This window comes from Desmodus rotundus, chromosome 4 (genome assembly GCF_022682495.2).
Source record: "Desmodus rotundus isolate HL8 chromosome 4, HLdesRot8A.1, whole genome shotgun sequence".
In the NCBI taxonomy this organism is placed as follows: Eukaryota; Metazoa; Chordata; class Mammalia; order Chiroptera; family Phyllostomidae; genus Desmodus; species Desmodus rotundus.
In genome coordinates, this window is record NC_071390.1 from 116,783,538 (window position 1) to 116,804,964 (window position 21,427).

The following is a 21,427-nucleotide window of genomic DNA, read 5'->3' on the forward strand; positions in this document are numbered from 1 at the left end:
GTAAAATGTATTTTAATGAAATCATTCAACATTCGGGACTTTTGTCTATGTGTTCCTTGGTAACTTCGGAAGGAATCGAATGGTTTTGCCTAAATTGGTATTCTCAACAAGTATTTTAAAAGGCCTAAATATATGAAAAGATGGCCCATGTTCATGGATAGGAAGACGATATTGTTAAGATGTCAGCACAACCCAAAGCCATCCACAGATTCATTGCAATCCCCATCAAAATTCCAATGGCTTTTTCTTTTTTGCAGAAATGGAAAAGCCAATCCTCACATTCATTTGAATTCCAAGGGGCCCTGAATAGCCAAACAATCTTGAAAAAGAGGTACAAAGTTGGAGGACTCACATCTCCAATTCCAAATATTGCAAACCTGCAGTAATCAAAACAGTGTGGTACTGGCGTAAGGATAGACACATGAAGCCATGGAATAGAACTGAGAGGCCAGAAATAAGCCTGTCATCTACGGTCAACTGACTTGTGATGAGGGTGCCAATCTTATTCAAAGGGGAAAGAAGAATCCTTTTCATAGTGGTTCTGGTACAACTAGACCTCCATGTGCAGAAGAAGACAACTGGGCCCCAATCTTACAGCATACACAAAAATCAACTAAAATGGATTAAAACTTGAATATAAAATCTGAAACTATAAAAATCCTAGAAGATTTTGCCTGTGGCAATTACTACATTGATAGTTTTAATGGCGATTTTCTATTACTGTCATTTATTTTATTACTTGAGAAAGTATCATATAACTGATAAGGGGCTAACATCCAAAATATATAAATAATTTATACAACTCAATAGCAGAAATACAAATAATCCAATTTAAAAATGGACAGAAGATCTGAAGAGACATCTTTCCAAAGAAGACATACAGGTGGACAACAGGTACATGAAAAAATACTCAACATCATTAATCATCAAGGAAGTGCAAATCAAAACAGTGAGATGTTACCTCACATTTGTTAAAATGGCTATTACCAAAGAGACAAGAGATAACAATTTCTGGCAAAGATACGAGGAAAAGGGGTCCCTTGGAAACTGGTGGTGGGAATGTAAATTGGTGCAGTTAATGTGGAAAACATAGAGATTCTTCAAAAAATTAAATATGGAACTACCATATGATCCAGCAATTCCATGTCTGGGTATTTAACTGAAGAAAAGAAAAACAGTACCTTGAAAAGATGTGTGCACCCCATGTTCATTGCAGCACTATTTACAACAGCCAAAATGTGGAAACAACCTAAGTGTCCATCGATGGGTAAACAGAGAAATGATAGTATATATCGTATTCCATTTCTCATGTATATGCCACTTAATCGCAGAAAGTAAGCAATCACATTATATACAATGAAATATTACTCAGCCATAAAAAGGAATGAAATCCACTCATTTGAAACAATATAGTTGGACCTTGAGGGTGTTATTCTAAGGGAAATAAGTCAGATAAAGAGAAATATTTTCTGTCTTATATGTGGATTCTGAAAAACAAACAAACAAAAAACAAAGCTCACAGACACAGAGAGCAGATTGGTGGTTGCCAGAGGGTAAAGGAGGTAAAAGGAAAAATAATAATAAAATAAATAATAAAATAAAATGAGATCAGCTTTCTGAGCCAGGCAAAGGGAAGGGAATCAAAGAAGAAAAATGTTTAAAATGTGTATATTTTGTATGATTTCCTGCCTTAATTGACTTTTTTCAATTATATGGCCTCCGACCTATTCTGGACAAGAGGATTTATCCTGTACCTTCCTCAAAAGGATACAGTGAGAATTAAATACTAAAAACCAGGGCAGATGCTGGGCACATATAAGTCCTACTGAGAGCATATTAACAGTGAGACAGGCAATAGCAGCTCGAAGAGTGACCTCAGAGAGCTCACGATAAATGTTAGTTCTTAAAACTAGTAGGTGTAATAGTAGTCTGATTCTGTTACAAATTAGTGGAACATCTATCTAGTCACTAAAATAAAAAGAGTGTCAAGATCGTGAAAGATAAAGAAAGACTGAGTGTATTCGTTTGCTAGGACTGCCAATCAACTACCCATAAACTGAGAGGCTTAAGCAACAAAAAATGGATTTCTCACATTTCTGGAGCCTGAAAGTCGCAGACCAAGATATCAGTGACATTGGTTCTGTGAGGGCTGTGAGGGAAGAATCTGTTCCAGGCATCTGTCCTTGGCTTGTAGATGGCCGTCTCCTCCTGGTGTCTTCATATCATAGTCCCTCTGTGCATACTTCTGTGTCCAAATCTCCTGTTTCTGTGCGGACAAGAGAGTCGCACTGAGTTAGAGCCCACTCTCCTGACCTTATTTTAACTTGATTAGCTCTATAAAGACCCTAACTACAAATAAGGTCACATTCTGAAATAGTGGGGGTTGGGACTTCAACATATGAATTTTGGGGAGCACATGTCAACCCATAACACTAAAGGACAAGTTGAAGAGGCTTAAGGGGACATAACAATTGAATTCAATGTGGGAGCCTGGATTGGCCCCTGAAACAGAAAAAAGGACATTGGTGCAGTAACTGGAACAAATCTGAGTGAGATATATAACTTAGTTAGTGGTACTACACTAAGGTTAATTTTTCGTGTTAGCCATGTACCATAGGTACGAAAGATGTTAGCACTGGGGGAGGCTGGGCCAGGAGGGTGTGGGAGCTCTCTGTGCCGTCTTTGCAATTGCTCTGTGAGACTAATTTTCCAGAATAAAAAATGTTAAATGCCCGCTTGAGTTGATTTTTATGAAGTAGCTAAAAGATAAGGAAGACTACCATATACTACAACATCCAAATGGGGGCAAATGAGTTAGTTGTATCTCAGTCCCTGAAAGCAAGTCACTTAGCTACCTAGGTGTGTTGAAAACGAAAATGTGCTCTAGTTGAGGACAAGTAAAAACACCTTTTTTTTTGTCAAAGCAGGTAGTTCAAATGATAGTAGGCTAGAAAAATCTTATACATCTTGTGTCTTGCACTGTGCTCTCCAACTAATAAAAACCTATCTGTATAGCTCATATGTTTGCTTCTCAGGTAAAAAGTTCAGACTGTGGTTAACAAAAGTGACCATTTCCTATATTAGACTGATGTGTTTAGAGTAAGACTGAAGATAGTATCTTATTCGCCTTTGAATTATACACAGGAAGCATACAAGATATGTGTATTTATTTCCTTGACATGTAATCCTAATAAAGGAAATCCGACTTTTTAGGTACTTACTGACAATCAGATCACATTTGCTTATTTTATGTTTCTCCTCTCTTCCCTTTGCCTTCTCTGTGTTCTTTTCTTTCCCATCTTTTTAAGTTTAATTCCTCTGCAAGCCAAAATGTCTTTATTTCTCCTTATTCTTTCCTTATATATATTTTTCTGTTACTCCTCTCTTACTGTAACTACTGCAAGCCATTTGAAATTCCTGAGGCCCAACTGCCTCAGGGTACAGGCATTCAGGGTGTACCACGCAAGAGGACCACATCTAAAGAAAAAAAACTTCTTTTTTCTTAAAGATTTTATTTATTATTTACTTTTAAAGAGAGGGGGAGGGGGAGAGAAAGAGAGGGAGAGAAACATCAATGTGTGAGAGGTACACCAATTGGTTGCCTCTCACATGCCCCCAACCAGGCACCTGGCCTGCAACACAAGCATGTGCCTGGCTGGGAATCGAACTGGTGACTTTTCAGTTCATAGGCCAGCACTCAATCCACTGAGCCACACCAGCCAGAGTGGAAAACAATTTCTTTATAGACATAAATAAATTTAGATAACAATTTACAGGTGAAATCTCTAATTTCAGGCTGCCTAGCTGATTTCTGGGATCAGGGGGAACAGTTCCCTCCCTCACAACCCTCACCTGCACTCACGGAGAATACTGTGAACTTTCTTACTCTAGTGATTGTCCACGCTCCCTCTTAACGCCATTCTGAACATGTCTTTGTATCATCTGGCTATTCTCACGATAATGCCACACAACTGTGAGTCTGACAGCTGTGAGTCTGAGTGGTTTAAAAAACAAGTATTTGCTCTTGCTCATGCATCCTTAGGTTGACTAGAATATGGTTGAACTAGGTTGAGACTGGCTGTGCTGGGCTCCAAGCTTCAGGTTGAGTTCAGGTTTGCTTTATATCTCCCTTCCTCCTTGGACCAACAATTATCCAGAACTTTTCCTTCTTACGTTCAAAGACAGGAACACAAAGGGCAAGTCCAATTGTGAAAGCACATTTCAAACTTCTCACATCGTTGTCCACTAGTGACCCATTCGTCAAAGCAAGTCACTAGGCCAAGTTCAAGGTCAAAGGGCAGGGAATACTCTCTATGCACCACAAGGTTGTGTCAAGAATGGGAATGTATAATCAAAATATAGAGGAGCAATAGAAACCAATAACTCAATCTAACAAACTCATCAGGTCGGTTCTCTTGCTCACCTGCTACTCTCAGAAGCCTGAGCCATGCTGACTCTCTCTCCTCCCCTATATGGGGGTCATGAGGACGGCAGGTGGCAAAGAATGCATTCGGCAGGCTTGGGTTCCAGAAACCCCCCTTAGGGAGAGTTATTCAGGTTGTGCAATAATATACTACCTAAAATTTTATTTTATTTTTTAAGTAAAAAATAAAGAGGTATGCTTCATTCAAATTCATAGCAAGGCATTGCATGGGCAAGGAAGCAGTAGCCCACTGGGTAGATATGTCCAACGCCCATCACTTCTCATTCCAAGGTTCCTAAAGTCATGATGAGAGCTGGGTTGCCTTTGGTTTCTTTGTGGCACGTACCACAGAGCCTGCTCCAGTTGGTGTTTTATAAATATAAAAGTGAGGGGTTTCTTGGAAGACTAGATTTATTTTTTGTAACAAGGAGACCTAAAATTTAAAGGTATTTCTTTGATTGATAGTCGCCATACTTTCCATTAACAAATAATACACTGTTTTTAAAAAATCCTTAAGAAAGTAGCAAATAAGTACATGATCTGGCAAGTGCATTGACTTGTTACCCTTAAAGCTGTCTGGCTGTGGGAGAAGCTGGAAAGTTTTTTTTAAAGATTTTACTCATTTATTTTTAGAGAGAGGAGAAGGGTGAGAGAAAGAGAGGCAGAGAAGCATCAATGTGTGGTTGCCTCTCGTGTGGCCCTTACTAGGGACCTGGCTTACAGCCCAGGCATGTGCCCTAGGCTAAGAATCAAACCAGTGACCCTTTGGTTCACAGGCCAGTGCTCAATCTACTGAGCCACACCAGCCAGGGCAGAAGCTGGAAACTTTTACTCCTTGGGTAAGTGGAGCCAAGTCCTGCTAAAAGAGAACTGATGGACACATTGGCCACCTGTTTCCACAACCTCTGAGAGCAGCTTATTCATGATGTCAGAGCAGCCGTTTTTCCTTTTCAGGGAAGTCTGAGCCAGGAAATTATGAATTAACAGAATTATTTCCCAGATACTGTAAGGGTTCTTAAAAAGACAAACTTTTGTTTAATCATATGTAATATTTTTACTCATTGAATTCTCTACCAAAAAATCCTATTAAAAGAACAAAGAATCACTAAGCATAAAGGGATTGCTAGGGGCTGGGGGAGGAGTGGGGAGTTTCTGTTTTGCGAGATGGAAAGAGTCGTGGAGCTGGGTGGTGGTGACGGTTGCACAACAGTGTAAATGTGCTTAATGCCCCTGAACCCACACTTAAAGTAGGTAAGATGATAAATTTTATGTTATGTGGATTTTGCGGTAATAAAAAAATGGGAAAAAATAACTGAAGGTTCAGGGCACGTATGGGAGGCAACCAACTGATGTTTCTGTTTCACACCAGTGGTTCCCCCCACTCTCTCCCGCTCTCTCTAAAACCAATAAACATTTTTAAAAATTAAAAAAATAACTGAAAAGGTTTACGAAATGAACAATCCATTGTGCTTTCAAATTTTTCTTACCCTCAGACAAATAACCAAACAAATAAAAACCATAAGCTGTCCTGAAAATTAACAATGATAAGAATATTAAGCCACAAAAAATACTTGTAATTTTCCACCATTGCAGATATTGACAAGCCGCATTTATGCTTTCCTATCAAAAGAAAAAAATAAATTGTGTAGACATCCGTAGTTTCAGAAACAAATCTTTTATTCCAACCATGTCGATAGAAATTCAGTCCAGGCAAACTAACTTTTATTGGTGGCTAGTCCCTAATATCAAGTTTTTGTATATTGTTCTAATATAATCATTCCAAGCTAGACAACTTACTAAAGACTACTTTTACTGAATTTCTCCTAACAATGATGCTTTTCTATTTCATGGTTTGACTATCTCCATTTTGCTTACTACTGACTTTAAATATTTTGCCTGAAAGACTAAAGATTCTGTGGAAAGATAGGTAACAAAATATTACAGAAGTACCAAGTATTATATACATGCAACAGTTATGGGGACTCATTGCTTCCCTCTCCTAGAAGTCCCTGATCCTGAAAGGCCTTCATTAATGGCAGAAGTGAATCATCTATAGTCCCTGTCACTAAGCAGTAACAGCAATAACAACAGCTTTATCTTTGTCCAGTTTAAGAGTTACGTATCAGAAAGTTAGTTACTGACTGTTGTTTAAACACATTACTTTTATATGTGAAAATATATCTTCCCACTGAATTTTACTCATACAAATGGTGAAAATTTTATGACTCTTTTGTATAAAGGAAAAATTATACATTTAAAGCAGAGTATTTACCATTTGACCTGATTTTCAGCAAAAATGAATACGGTCAGGCCTGTGTAGTCATTTATATTTATCTTGATTTGTTTACACCTCTTGGGTGCAGGTCCAGGCTTGCAGTGGCATTGCTTCTAAATCCCCCAAGTACAGAGAGTAGAAAATCCTATGGCCAGTGCCTGACCCAAGTGTATTAACAAGGTCACTCTGAGAATCATTAACCTCTCCTTCAAGCCAAAAGACGTAGACTTTTGTCCATGGTGGGCAAGTCCCAGAAGAGATTCAGAATTAGGTGAGAGATGATCTCTGTACTTATGAGAAAATCTCCCTGAATGGTAATAGGGAACTTAGCACTGTCCGTGTTGTTGTAATATCACCCCACAATATGTACCTACATAAAAAAAGCTTTGAAATGCAATGTGATTTTGCAAGCCAACCTTTGCCTTCCTTGTAACTGTACATCTTATTGCATTACTTCTCTATGTAGGATGTGCGTCTATTATCTAATTAATATTTATCTAAGTAATAGTGACACATGTAATTACCATCCTCATTTAGTGGCTCCCTAACTTCCTCTATAAAGCTGAAAATAAATGGGAAGTATTAAACCAATATTCAGCATCTGTTTCTAATGGAGCCTAAAACAACTGCTTTATGTGCATAACAGTAGAAGCTCTTCTCTCTTCTTCTCACTATGAAAGCCGCTTATCAAGTAAGATTCTGGAAAGTAGGACACTGTGACTTTCATTGCTCCAGAAAAAAGTACTTGCTGTTCCTTGTGTTGATACTAATGGTCTGACATGTCTGAAAAGCTGTTCATTCTTCAGATAGGAATGTGCATAACTGAATTACAAGAAAACCATGCTAAGAAGTAGAAAAGAGAAAAATCAAAGTAACGATGCAATAAAAGTCCTCCAAACTAGGAATAAGGAAAAAAATAAAATCACATGAATCCATATAAGTTTCTGAAACATATAAAGAGCTCTTGCTTCATACTCAAATTAAAATCCATCAGGCTTAAATTAGGGGACAGTTTGGACCACAGTGAAGTGGGCTACATGAAAGCCTTCTTCTGGGAGATCTGTGGAGTTTCCCGCTAAACAAAGGTCACAAACCCAGGTGCCGGAGCCTCCCCCTGGTGCTCCATCAGGCAGAGTCCTAGAGGCAGTGGTACCCTCCTGTCCTTCCCTCCTGGGAGCTTTCAAGCTGAGGAATAGGGTCTCGCCTTCATCCTCCAAAATGTGTGAAATGAGTGCAGGTTACTCTGAGTGCTCTGGGGTCATCCGGTCTCCCCAGGCTTCACGCCTCTGCTTCTCCGGTGCGCAGCAGTAAGTGATTTCTCTGAGGACACAGTTAACGCCCGTGATCCTGCCAATATTGTTAGATCATCAATATTCACTACGTTTGGCCATTTGTTGGAGGCTTTTCTCTTGGAGCCTATTAACAATGAAAAAATTTTTTCAGGCTAGCCAAATATGAGATTGCCTTATACATGATACATATTAATATATGCAACCTTCCGTTTATGAAAGGGAAGCAGGGCCTCAGGGCCTGAGTGACTATTGTACATTGTTTAGGAACATAAATCTACACAATTGAATCTTCTAGACTAACCTGTGTGTAATAATAGCCACCAGTTATTGAATGCTTGCTACGTGCTAAGCAATGGCCAAGGGACAGCAGATTACAGGGGGTCCCAAAAGATGGGGATTATTATTTTGAATTTACAGAGGCTCAGAACAGTTAAGTAACTTGCCCTGTGGTCACTGAACCAGTAAAGACCAGATTTGAACCCAGGTCTGCATGACCCCGGTGACCATGTACTTTCCACAGTTTTATGTTGCTTCCCAAGTCTAATTTATGCAATTGACTATAACAAAAAGATGTTCATTGAAACACTACTATGTGCCACTATGCAGCTAAATAATTAATTTGTGCCTCTGTCTTCTAGTCTTTAAAATGAGGATAATAAAGATTCCTGCCTCACAGTGTTGTTGTATTGTGAGGAATAAATAGTTAATACATGAAAATGCTTGAATAGTACATAGAACATATAAGTGCTTCGGCATGACTTCTAGGAACTGGGAATACATTATTGAACAAAAGAGATAGAAGTCATTGCCTTCATAAAGCTTCATTCTAAAGAAAGGGAAAGAGCAAATAAATAATCCAACAAATAAACGTATGTTAGGATGTAAAGTCATAGTATGTCAGAATATAATAAGAACCATGAAGAAAAACAGAGCAAAACAGGAAGATAAATAATGTCACTTTGGGGCACTAGTTTAAGTAGGGCAATCATGGAAGACCTCACTGAAGTAACACTTGAGCAAAGATTTAAAGGGATGCAGCTGTGCGCCACACAGATATTTAATAAAAAATAATTCCAAGCAGAGGGAAAAGCAAATGCAAAGATCTAGTTTGCCTAGACTTTTCAAGGAACGACAAAAGGTCTAAGGAACTAGAGTAGTGTGATCAAGGCAGGTAGTAGAAGATGAAGTCCTGGTGGGTGGGGATAGAGCTGATTGTGTAATATCTTGTGTGTCATTGTCAGAACATTGGTTTTTGCTCTGAAACTATTGGATGGCTTTGACCAAAGTGTAACATGATTGGACTTGTGTTTCAGAAAGCATCTCTCTGGCAGCTATGTTAAGAATAGACTGTAGAAAGGGTAGCAAAACAGACTTATAGGAGGCTATGAGAGACCATCTAGAATGAAATAATCAAGGAGATTGGCAATATTCGAAGAAAGAGTAGCAATGGAGATGGTGAGAAGTGGTCACAGTCTGAACATACTTTAAAGATGGAACCAATAATATTTCTGTACAGATTAGAGGTGGAATGTAAGAGAAAGAGAGGAGCCAAGGACTGGCCTGAGCAGCTGAAAAGAGAGATACCATCAACTCAAATAGAGAGAACTCAGGTAGAAGCATGTTTAGAAATCTTTTGTGTATCCTGTTGTATATATACTTCCTGCCTCCTCTCTTATTCTAGGTGTTGCAATCAGCTCCGTGCAGGCATCAGCTAGCTTCTCTCCAGAGCAATATGGCATTATCTTGCCTCTCTCACTCCCTGCCCACTATGTGGGATACCTGCAGAAACCAGCCTTCTACACACATGTGCAACTAGAAGCATGTGGTGAAACTTTGACCAACGGTAGACAAAAGCTGATGGATTAATGCTTTTCACTTCCTTTTCTTCACTCCAGTGCAGAATCGTGAGATACATTCCGTAAGGCTCCTCAAAAGGTATCAGAGGATCAGTCAACCAATTATCCATGGCTTGGGTCAACTGAACAATGCATCTTTGTATTGGCTTTTCCTTCTCTCTTTCATTTCCCCTGAGCTCCTTATTCTATTCCCTGAACTCAAATTCTCAGATAAACTACCTTTGTCTTGAAATCTGCTTTCAAGGGAACCCTGGGTACCAAGCCTGGCTCTAGAGAGCAAACCCTCAGTATGGAATTTTGAAAGCAGAGACTACAAACCGATCACAAGACAGTAGTTTTAATAGTTTGCTGGTTTTAAGTATTTGGTAGTAAATTGCAAGTGGTGATTATCCCTGACATGCAGTAGCATCACAATTACTTAAATGTGGTAGATTGGAATGAGAGGCAGACAGAAGATGATTCATTGGATTATATTGAGAATTATGGTAGCAATGATAATTATAAGGTAGGCTGAGTTCTGTTAACTGCTTTGGAGATCTTAACAAAAGAAAATGACAGTTGCAGTCAGCCAACGGTGAAATCATGGCACGCCGTGAAAGCACACTTCTAGGGCAATGCAGTCACTGAGAAGACTGCGCTAAAAACCAGCCCTGATATATAATCATAAGGGTGGTAGAGACACAAAGGAGTCTGAATGCACAGCCTTGAAACATCACTCATTGTCACAGCCAGTGCCCTACAAGGAAAATGATAGCACCTTGAGACCTAGAATGTGGATATTTGTGTGGGCATGCCTCAAAGTCTTAACCCCCCAGGTTTTAGTCTCTTTTGTTTGGAAATGATGCAAAGAAAATATCTGAGGCAAGTGTCTCCTAATATGACCTTATTTTCCTCAATATTCACCCCCATCACCCTCACCGACTTGAGCCAGTAAGCAGGGTCAGATCTCAGCACAACCTGTGTGGGGAATTGCCATCCCTGCTCTAGAAAGAACTAGAGCAGGGCTCCTCAGTCTCAGCACTACTGATATTTTGGGCTGGATAAGTCTTTGTTGTGGAGGGTTCTCCTGTGTATTATCTAGTTTGTCCAGCAGCATTCCTGTCATCTACCCACACGCTTGTACAATAGAACCCTCCCAGTAATGAGAATGAAAAACATCTCCAGACATTACCAGTGTCCCCTGGGGGTCAAAATCACCCCCAGGTAAGAACCACTGAATGAGACTAACTTAAAAGGAATTACAGAAGTGGCTAACATGTACCTACAGGAACTAGGGGATTATGTGTGAGAGTGCATATTTAGAATGTGAAAACAGAGGAATCAGGTTATAAGGCTGGACAGGGGTGAACTTATGACATGGGGCCATTTACCTGTGATTTTTGGATTTAATGTTTTGGCAAGAACATCTGGAGTCAGTCCTAATACACAGCCTTGGTATCTTCTTAAAGCTCGGATATGATGATGGCCTGTGCTAAATGAGGTGTTACAACAATTCTGAATGAACATCGACAAAGAAATCAAAAGACTCAGGGAAGCAGGAATGTTAGAATGCATTTATTACGTGAGGCTAAAGAGTCACCATTAGAATATGTTTCCCCAAATAAGCTACTGCACATTGCTTTGTTTCAGCCTCTACTTTGGGGGAGAGGAGGGGAAAGAGGAGAATTTAATTTTTGGATATGTAAGTTTGAGATGCTTAACAGACATCCAAGTGGAAATGTTGGGGAGGCAGTGGATACACAAATTTGGAGTCCAGGCTTCTGAAATGCAACTCACATCCCAACTTTGAAGAGAGATATAAACATAAACTTCTTTTTTTTTTTTTAAAGGAGACAATAGCACATGCAGTTGTGACACAAAGCGTTTCCACAGTAAGTGTTTTGAGATCAAGCAGGAAGGACGTAAGGGGTCTTCGTAAAAATAAGATTAAATACAGATCCTGCTCTTAAAAGGGAAGTTATTCAATGAAATTAAAAAGCATTCCAAGTAGCACTGACTAGAGCATATTGATAACAGTAGCAAACATGTCCCTATTTCTGTTGATTTTTCCAACAAAGTATATCTTTAGATAAACTCTGAAAGAAGCTTTACACAGCTCATTTGTCTCTATCTAGTGAATCCACCCCTGACAGAGTGAGTTATCAATACTTACTACCTCTTTTTCATTCCCATGGAACGTAGTCTATTTTTTTCTACCTCGGTCGTTGGGTTTGCTTCACTAGTCTGTAATTTATCCACCTATTTACTTCTGTCTCCCTGATGAGAGTGTGCCCTCTTCTGAGTGGGATCTCTGTTTTTGTAGCTCCAGCACTGGAAGTGGCACAATTTGTCGTGAACGGATCCCTGCAGAACCCTTGCAAAGGATTGCTTTGTGCAGGAGCAAAGAAATCGTTCCTTTTAATTCCCAGCACACTTTTGTCCTGTACCTAATTTTGGTCACTTACTTTACTTATTTTATAAGTATTTGTGTGTATCTTGTATAGCCGTAGCATCTCTGAGCTTCTTCAGGATAGGATTCATGCCTGAATCACCTTTGCACTTCCCTCGAAGTGCCTGGCATAAAACAGTTACCAAGAATATAGAGGGAATGCATCCACTTGCCTTGCAACCAGCAACATTAGTATCATCTGCGCTTCTCAAACTTGACTGTGCACAGGGATCATTTCGTTAACACTTCATCGGATCTCTTCTTAAATAAATTGCTTAAAATATCTGAATAAATAAATACAGCAGCAAATCCTCAGGTCCCGAGTCTATCTCTGAGCCACAGAAATCCCGCCAATGCTTGTCCTTGACACGCCTCTCCAACGAGACCTGGCCCCGCCTCTCCACGCCCATCTCCGCCTCCTCTTTCTCCGCCGGATCGACTTCCGGCGTGGCAGCTTGTCACGTGCCCGGATATGGGAAGTGGTGGCTGAACCGCCCTCCCGTTCGCTTCTCTGTTGAGGGCTCCTCCTTACTAGCGGTGGCACTCCCACCCCATCGCGTCTCGGTTTTGGAGGACCCGCCTCGGCACAGCCGGGCTCGGTCCGGCCTTGCGGTAAGCCTTGGGTGGCGGCTGCCCAGTAGCCCCGGCAGCGGCGGACAGGCGGGCGCCGGAGTCTCAGGCGGCTCTTCTGCCCCATGCTGGCTCGGCACCTCTCGCTCCAGTCAGGCCTCCCTTCCTTTCTCTGCCCCTGGGTAAGGCGCAGAGTCCGCTTGGAGCACCCCCAGCTCCTTGCTGCCCTGGGGGCACGGAGAGAGCAATCCTCACACATCCCTTAACGGATCCGCCCATAGGAACCATATTTCATTTGGGCAAACGATCCCGATCATTTGCCCTTGGGCATGGACCAGGACAGGAGGGCGTGACAATGCCTTTCCCTTTTTGTCCAAATACACCCCCCCCTTAAATCTCTTGAGTACATTTTCCTGTGTCCGAGCACATTTTTCTACTCTGAAAGACAATGCTCCACGCGCTGAGATGTTTCCGTAGCACACGGGGCCCAACCCACACGGACACTCAGGTTGACAAGCCGTTTGTCACGCATTGTAATGGTCCGGCTAGATTTAAGGAAACAAGAACCAGCACAGAGTAAGCAATGTCTGACTGCCTCTGGAAGGCGGTCAGACATGGATTCATCAATCTGGAAAATAGTTTTAGGATCTCTACTGATGTATTATTCGCTGTCTTAACGGAAAAGTGCCTCGTAAAGACTGATCACTTGACCCGTGGAATGTAAATGCCATGGAGCCCCTGGTGCTCTTCTTGAATGCATCTGTCATCGTCACCGCTGTAACCTAGAACAGCGCCTCGCATTTAGTAGACATCAGTATTTGCTGATTGAATGAGGGTCACAGAGTGCCTTTCATTATGTCTAACTCCTTTATGAGGTATGGCCAGTCCCTCTCTTTTTACCACTTACCAAATACTCGGTTACTGCTGTTAATCAAAGAGGGACTGTGATGTAAGCATTGGCCACTAATAGTCATTCATTTGACCTGTTTTTGCTCTTCAGGCTACCTCAAGAGATATTTTTTGAGTACCTACTAAGAAAACACAAAACTACGCCAAAGTGTGTCTTTCTCCCTCCACCTCCCCCCCGCCCCCTGTCTCTCTCTTCCGAGAGGGTGCCTGAGAGCCACAAGCTTACCATCTCATGAAGCGATTTGGAGCAAGTGCTCGATTGGTTAGTAAATACAGTTAAGTGCTATAGCAATTGAGAGATCAATTTGGATTAATATCTTTATTGAGTTAACTTTATGTAAACTATGAAGGATAATCAGGGTTTGCATAGATGATACTCCCTGCGTGGAAAAACACCTAAGCAAAGATTGAAAGACCAAAGTGGACAACAGGGCTTGGAGTGGAAGGTTTGTATTTGGGAATCTTAGTAAAACGTTCAACAAGGGCATGTTGTGACGAAAGCTGAGTTTTAATATGACTTGTTTGTTGAGGGTTTTGGGGGTGTGGAAGCTTGCAAAGAGATAATCAGATATGTACTGTTACATAAATATAGTTGATATGAACCTGGTTTAGTGTGTTGACAGTGGGAACAAAATGGATGGATAAATTTTGTGTAGAACAAGGGGAAATCAACAGAATGTGGTAGCAGATTTCATGTTGACAATAGAGGAGAATCAAATATGACAGATTTTGAACTGAGTGTGAGAGTTGGGAAGGGGAAACTAAGCTTAGGGAAGCTGTAGTTGTCATGTTATTTGGTGCTATCATTTTGGTCCTTGCCAAGTTCTGCAATACAAAGATGAGAAAGACACCATCCTTGTCTATCAGGAGGTACTTTCAGTGGGGCAGAGATTACAACTAGCTAGAAAATTGGTTTTTAAGTGCTGTGTTAGCAGAGTAGAGAGGAAATATTAGAGAAGTAGAAAGGGATTATTCTTTGTGTGTGACTACTTCACAGATTTTGAGGGATAAGTTGGACTTTCCCAGGGAGAAGAGCATTCCAGAAAACAGAAATTGCATTAACAAAACACAAGTAAGCTGGCCAGTATCCCGTGTGGCTTGGGGATAGGGTGGAGTAGAGCTTTTAACACAGTGTGTAGGCCCTAGAACATATTAAGGAATTGGTAGCAAGGACATGTAGTGATAGGCGGGATGGAGGTTAAGATGTACAGAGATGGAAGAGAAAGCAATTGGTGAAAGTTGTACTTCATGGCTTTTATATTCTCTGCAGAGTAGTTGGTGAAGTCATTTGCAGAGAGGGAGGAGGCTGACGCTAGAGCTGGGGGCTGGAAAAGATAAATAAGGATTTCCAACAACGCTGATGCCGAGTAGGAAGAGGAATCATCAAAAGAAGTGTTAGAGGTTGCTGAACAACGTTGAAATCTAGATGTTTGTAATGAATGCAGTGAACAAGGACATGTGGTATTCTTAAGTGGCATGTAGTAGCCCAAGAGAAGTGGACAAAAAAATACAGTTTATGGAGATTTATAAACAGGGTAAACTGACCTGCAGAGTAAGATCGTTGAAGGGGTGGTGTGGGTGTAGAGAAATGAACACTGCTCAGGCCAGGTTGAAAAAGAAGCTCAGAGAGGTCAGAGGGACAAAGAAACCAGGGAGTAGAGGGAGGGCAGAAGAGTAGAGGCTGAGATGAGGCAAAAGGGGGAAGATCTGATTTTTGTGAGAAAAGCAATTTTTTGAGTTGGAGCAAAGATAATAGTTTTCACAGATTGAGTAAATTAGAGGAGACACCTAGTTTACAAAAGTGTCATTGTGTTACAAAAATTCATTCTAAGTCATTTATTTAAAACTCACAATTCATTTTTTCTATAGAAATGGTGTTAGAAGTTAATTTCCTAAGCATGCTCACATATATGAAATTCTACATTTGCATTGGAAAATAGTAATATATATAATACACTATATATATTCAAAAAATAAGATTGAAAAGAGATTTTGAAAAATATTTAACTTAAGCCGATATTTTAGAATGATGTTGAATTACATGCAAAAAAGGAGATAAGTGGAAACCTATTTTTTATAACAGCCCTATTGAGATAGAATTCGTATACCATAAAATTCACCCTTTTCAAGTGTATAGTTCATTGTTTTTTAGTATATGCCACTACTATCTAATTCAAGGATAAGTTTTCATCACACGCACAAAAAAAAACCCATACCCATTAGCAATCACTCCCCATTCCTCTTTGATCCAGCCCCTGGCAACCACAAATCATTCTGTCTCTATGGATTTGTCTACTTGACATTTTATATAAGTGGAATCATAAAATATGTGGCCCATTGTACCTGGCTTCCTTCACTTAGTATGTTTTTAGGATTTATCAACATTTTAGCATCTATCACTACATTGTTCCTTTTTATGGCTGAATAGTATTACACTGTATGGATTACATGTCAGTTTGTTATATCAGTTTATCAGTGGATGGATATTAGAGTTGTTTCCACTTTGTGACTGTTGTGATGCTGCTGTGACCATGTGTGAGTTTTTTGTGTGGGCATAAGTTTTCAGTTCTCTTGAGAATATACCTAGGAGTGGAATTGCTGGATCATATGTTAACTCATATTCAGCTTTTTGAGGAATAGCTAAACTATTTTCCAAGGTGGTTCACCATTTTACAACCACAGTATGAGAGTTCCTTTTTCTCCACATCTTTACCAATAATTGTCTTTTAACTTTTAGCCATCCCGGTGGGGGTAAAGTGGTAAGAATCTCATTGTGGTTTTAATTTGCATTTCTCTAATGTTAGTGATGTAGAGCATCATTTCATATGCTTAAAATCCTTTGCTCTGCCCTGGCTGGTGTGGTTCAGTGGATTGAGTACCAGCCTGTGAACCTAAGGTCGCTGGTTCGATTCCCAGTCAGGGCACATACCTGGGTTGTGGGCCAGATCTCCAGTAGTTGGTGTACGAGAGGCAACCACACATTGATGTTTCTCTCCCTCTCTTTCTCCCTCCCTCCCCCTCTTTCTAAAAATAAATAAATAAAATCTAAAAAAAATTTTTTTTTAAATCCTTTGCTCAGTCTTTGAGTTATTTGTCCTTTTCTTGTTAAGTTGTAATTGAGTGGTAAAAGCTCTTTATATAGAAAATGCATATTTAAAGATGGAGCATGGGTTTTTAATTTTTTTCTTAAATCTTTTTTTTGTATTGTAATATTTGATGAGCACCTCCAAAGATTTTAGAGTTTGACACCACCACCAGCTCTCTAGTTTCTTTTCCAGATATACAGCTTTTTATATTATGGTATAAGTGTAGTAATGCATTTTTTACTGGGCTTATTAGCCCATAAATAAGATAATTTTTAATCATAAATGGAAACATGTAAGAGGATGATTTTGAGAATGAGCTTAATATCTATACTCCCGATCTGTTCAGCTGAGTGAAGATGACAGCAATCAAACATGCATTACAGAGAGACATTTTTACCCCAAACGATGAGCGCCTGCTGAGTATTGTCAACGTCTGCAAAGCAGGAAAAAAGAAAAAGAACTGTTTTTTATGTGCCACAGGTGGGTATTTAGTAATAAAAAGTTCTTGTTCGGCATTCTTTTATTCCTCAGTGAACTTTTCCTCCTTGTTTTAAATGTTATCTCTATAATTGGAAAAACTGTTGGACCAGCGAATGCATTTTTTTTAATTGTTTAAAATTAAATATTGAATAGATACAAACAATTTCTATCTCACATATAAGGTGTAATATTTGGATTTTGATGTAGTTAATATTTTCAGTCTGGTAGCTGTGAAATAGCATTTTGTTGTGGTTTTAAATTGCATCTCCTTAATTAATAATGAGATTGAGCCTCATTTCACAAATTAGCCATTTAGTTTCCTTGTCTAAGAAATTTGCCTGTTAAGGCCTTTTGCTCATTTTTCTATTGTGTTGGTTGTCCTTTTACTGATTTTTAAAAAATTCTTTATATAATCTGGATACTAATCTTTTGTTGTTTATATATATCCCAGTTTGTGGGTTGTGCTTTCAATTTTTATGATGTCTTTTGATGAAATTTATTGTTATTTTTTAAGTGTCACGATCATATTTTATACACACACACACACACACACACACAATTTTACTGTTACTCAGTTACAGTTGTCCCACCTTTTTCCCTGTTGCTCTCCCCTGCCTGGTCAAATTGATCAGTCTTATTTTTTATGGCTTCCCTTTTTTGTGTTTTACCTAGGATTTCCTTTTCTATCCTGGATAATAAAAGTATTCACCTGTGTTATCTTCTGAAAGTTTTATAATTTTATCTTTCATATTTTAGTCTTTAATTTACCTGTATCCATGTTTTTAGTGATGTGACTGTATCTGTTTCTGAGTTCTTTCTTATATCTGGTTTTTATTTTGTCTTGTTTTGGTACTTTATTCTTTCACCTAAGTTTTAGAATCCACTTGTCAAGTTCCAGATTCTGTTGGGATTTTGACTGGAATTGTTTTGAATCTGTAGTTCACCTTGGAGGGAATGTGCATTTTGAATTGAGTGTTGACCATGGGCATGGTGCAGTTCTCCATTTATCTAGGTCTTCTTTAATGTCTTTCAGCAAGGTTTATGGTTTTAAAAGCTTTGTGCATGTGTTGTATTTATACCTAGGTATTTCTTTATTCCTAGATTTTTTGATACTATCATAATGATAACTCAATAGCAGTAATGCATTTTTTAAGACTTTATTTTTTAGAGCACTTTTAAGTTTACAACAAAATTGAGAGGGAGGTAGAGATTTCCCATCTACCCCATCCTTGCCCCCACACATACATAGCCTCTCCCTTTATTAATACCACTCACAACAGTGGTACATTCGTTACCAAGAATGAACCTACATTGACACATCACAGTCACCAAAGTCCATAGGGTTCACTCTTGGTATTGTACTTTCTATGCTTTTGGACAATGTATAATGATATATATCCATCATTAAAGTATCATACAGAGTAGTTTTGCTGCCCTAAGAGTCCTCTGTGCATTCTGCCTGTTCATCTCTCCCTCATCCCTGGCAATCACTGGTCTTTTTACTGTCTCCATAGTGTTGCCTTTTCTAGAACGTCATATAGCGGGAATCACACAGTATGTAGCCTTCTCACATTGGTTTCTTTCACTTAGTAATCGGCATTTAAGGGTCCCCTATGTCTTTTTCTGGCTTGATACTTCATTTCTTTTTAGTTCTGAATAACAGTCCATTGTCTGGATATCCCACAGTTTATCCGCTCACTACTGAAGGACATCTTGGTTGCTTCCAAGTTTTGGCAATTGTGAATAAAGAAGCTATAACCATCTGTGTACAGGTTTTGGGGCAGACGTATGTTTTCAGCTCCTTTGAGTAGATACAAAGGAGCACAATGGCTGGATTGTATGGTAGGAATACATTCACTTTTGTGAGAAACCTATAAACTTTTCCAAAGTGGCTGTACCATTTGCATTCCTACCAGGAATGTATGAGAATTCCTGTTGCTTCACATCCTCGTCAGCATTTGGTGTTGTCATTGTTTCAGATTTTGGCCACACCAATAGGTGAGTAGTGTTATCTTATTGTTGTTTTAATTTGTGGAGCATCTTTTCATATGCTTCTTTGTGATCTGTGTCTCTTCTTGGTGAGGTATCTGTTAAGGTCTTTGGCCTTTTTTTAATCAGATTTTTTTCTTATTGTTGAATTTGAAGAGTTTCAATTCTCAAGGGATCTGCCTCTGATCCTCTAGTATGATTTAGACTCTTTCATTAGTGTTCTGAGCATTGCTCACTCATAGCATTTGTTATGAAATATTACTCCTTTTTTAGTATCGTGTACAGGCACCTGACAGCTATATTTGCAATGAGTAAATGACTGAGTGAACAATACTTCTAATGAAAGTGTGTGTTTTATTTAACAGTGACAACTGAACGCCCTGTGCAGGTGAAGGTGGTCAAAGTAAAGAAATCTGATAAAGGAGATTTCTACAAAAGGCAGATTGCTTGGGCCCTTCGAGACCTTGCCGTGGTAGATGCCAAGGATGCTATTAAAGTACGTCTATTTAATTTTCTTTCAATCCGTGTTCAAAGGTATCTTTCATTTTATAGAATAATATTGTCTTTTAAAATGGTCTAATCTTGTTTCGTGACTCTGGTCCACCGACTAACCAAGAATTCGTCTAAACTGTATCATTCAATCTTCCATTCTCCCTCTCCTGACTCTTACGCTACTGAAAATAAGTACATATGTATGTTTGATTCACTGTTTTTGCTTTCTTGAGCTACAGTTATGTTTATGCAGAAGCTACATAAACTAGAGCAAAATAATCTTGACTCTATACATTTCTGTATTTAAGTCAGGTATACCTAGCATAAAGTCCATAAATTAGTACATATTTTAAAGCAGTATGTTGTGAGTGGTTTTTTAAAAATCATTGTTCCAGTAAAACCTAGTTTAAAATCACATATAATATAAACAAAGAGAGTCTTTCTTAGTCCTCACGAATTAATGTCAATTCACCAGCTGGGGCAGCCAAGCTGGCCTTTTGAGGCCGTGGTCTGATGACTGTGGTGCAAGTAAAGAAAATGATAGTGACCTACACACCTTATTTTAATGAATTTAAAGAATAACCTATAAGGAGATAAATCTTACACCTTTCATTTTAGCCATATTCAAACTCCAAGAAAGTTGAATAAAATGGTAATCATGTTGAAGGATTCCTGACAATTCAACGCTTTTCACAGCAATACCTTTTTCAAAGAAATTAAGTAGAGCTCCTCTGTTTAAATTAGGTGCTTCCCCCTCCTCATCCTCTCCAAGCCCATCCCTCACCTTCCTCCACAGCCCAAAGGCACCTCCAGAGCTCCAGGGAATGCTTGTAACCCCAGCGGTACTGTTGATGAGGCTAATTGCAAGGCTTATGTTAAGATCATTACAGGTGCCCTTTGATTTCAAGTCTGGTGCATTTATTAAAAAGGCACAAAGAAGTACAAACCACCTTTGTAGAGCAATCTGATAACAAAGTTCTGGTTTTGCTCTGACTTTGGTGCAGACCTGTGAGGAACTGAAAGCTGGACAAAATCACAGATGGCTGAGTCAGGTGCAGAATTTTTAAATGAAGCAAAAACCACTTTAGGAGAGCCCTGCGTATCTGTAGAATTCAGATTTCCTTCAAATATAGAGAACGCTTTTGCTTTAAGTATTTTAAGCAAACTGGGCCTTTGCTTTTATCCCTAAGGAGCACCCAATTTTTAGAAAAATGTGGAGCCAGTGTTTGGTACATGCTTTGAGCATACACATGTGTATGTATTTGGAAAGGAAATTAAAATGGGATTTTAAAACATCTTTAATAAGTTATTTAACAAATTTCTGTTACCATGGAGAAGGATTTAGAGTAGAGACTTTCTTGGTAGGTTTTTGTTTAAGAGAAAATACTTTAAGGGCTTTTTAGAAACACACCTTTATTTAAAGCCTTTTTCCTTCAATAGTTTTGCACTTCATAACCCCATTGAGTTGCATAATTTGCTAACTTGGCTGAATGCTTATTTGAATGCTTTCTCACAGATGATGCCTCATTGCTGACTTGCTTAATGGATTTTTTTCATTTTATGTAGGCACCCTGACGTGTGTGTGCTATATATGGATATCAAACATAAAATTTTTATACACAGCCTA

General features: G+C 39.2%; 1 protein-coding gene across 9 annotated transcripts in view; it reads left to right on the plus strand.

The window, feature by feature from the left end:
• Positions 1 to 12,745: 12,745 nt before the first annotated feature.
• EXOC1 (exocyst complex component 1) overlaps positions 12,746 to 21,427 on the plus strand; it is a 44,685-nt gene continuing 36,003 nt past the window's right edge. For 8 of the 9 annotated variants that reach the window (XM_024579983.3, XM_024579992.3, XM_045185938.2 and 5 more), the window contains exons 1-3: positions 12,746 to 12,886; positions 17,186 to 17,319; positions 19,674 to 19,804. In XM_024579983.3, the coding sequence (XP_024435751.1) occupies positions 17,196 to 17,319; positions 19,674 to 19,804 (255 nt within the window). In that variant the 5' untranslated portion in view covers positions 12,746 to 12,886; positions 17,186 to 17,195. Of the gene's footprint in view, positions 12,887 to 13,844; positions 14,016 to 17,185; positions 17,320 to 19,673; positions 19,805 to 21,427 lie in introns of all 9 variants that reach the window. The other variant, XM_045185944.2, reaches the window with a different exon arrangement.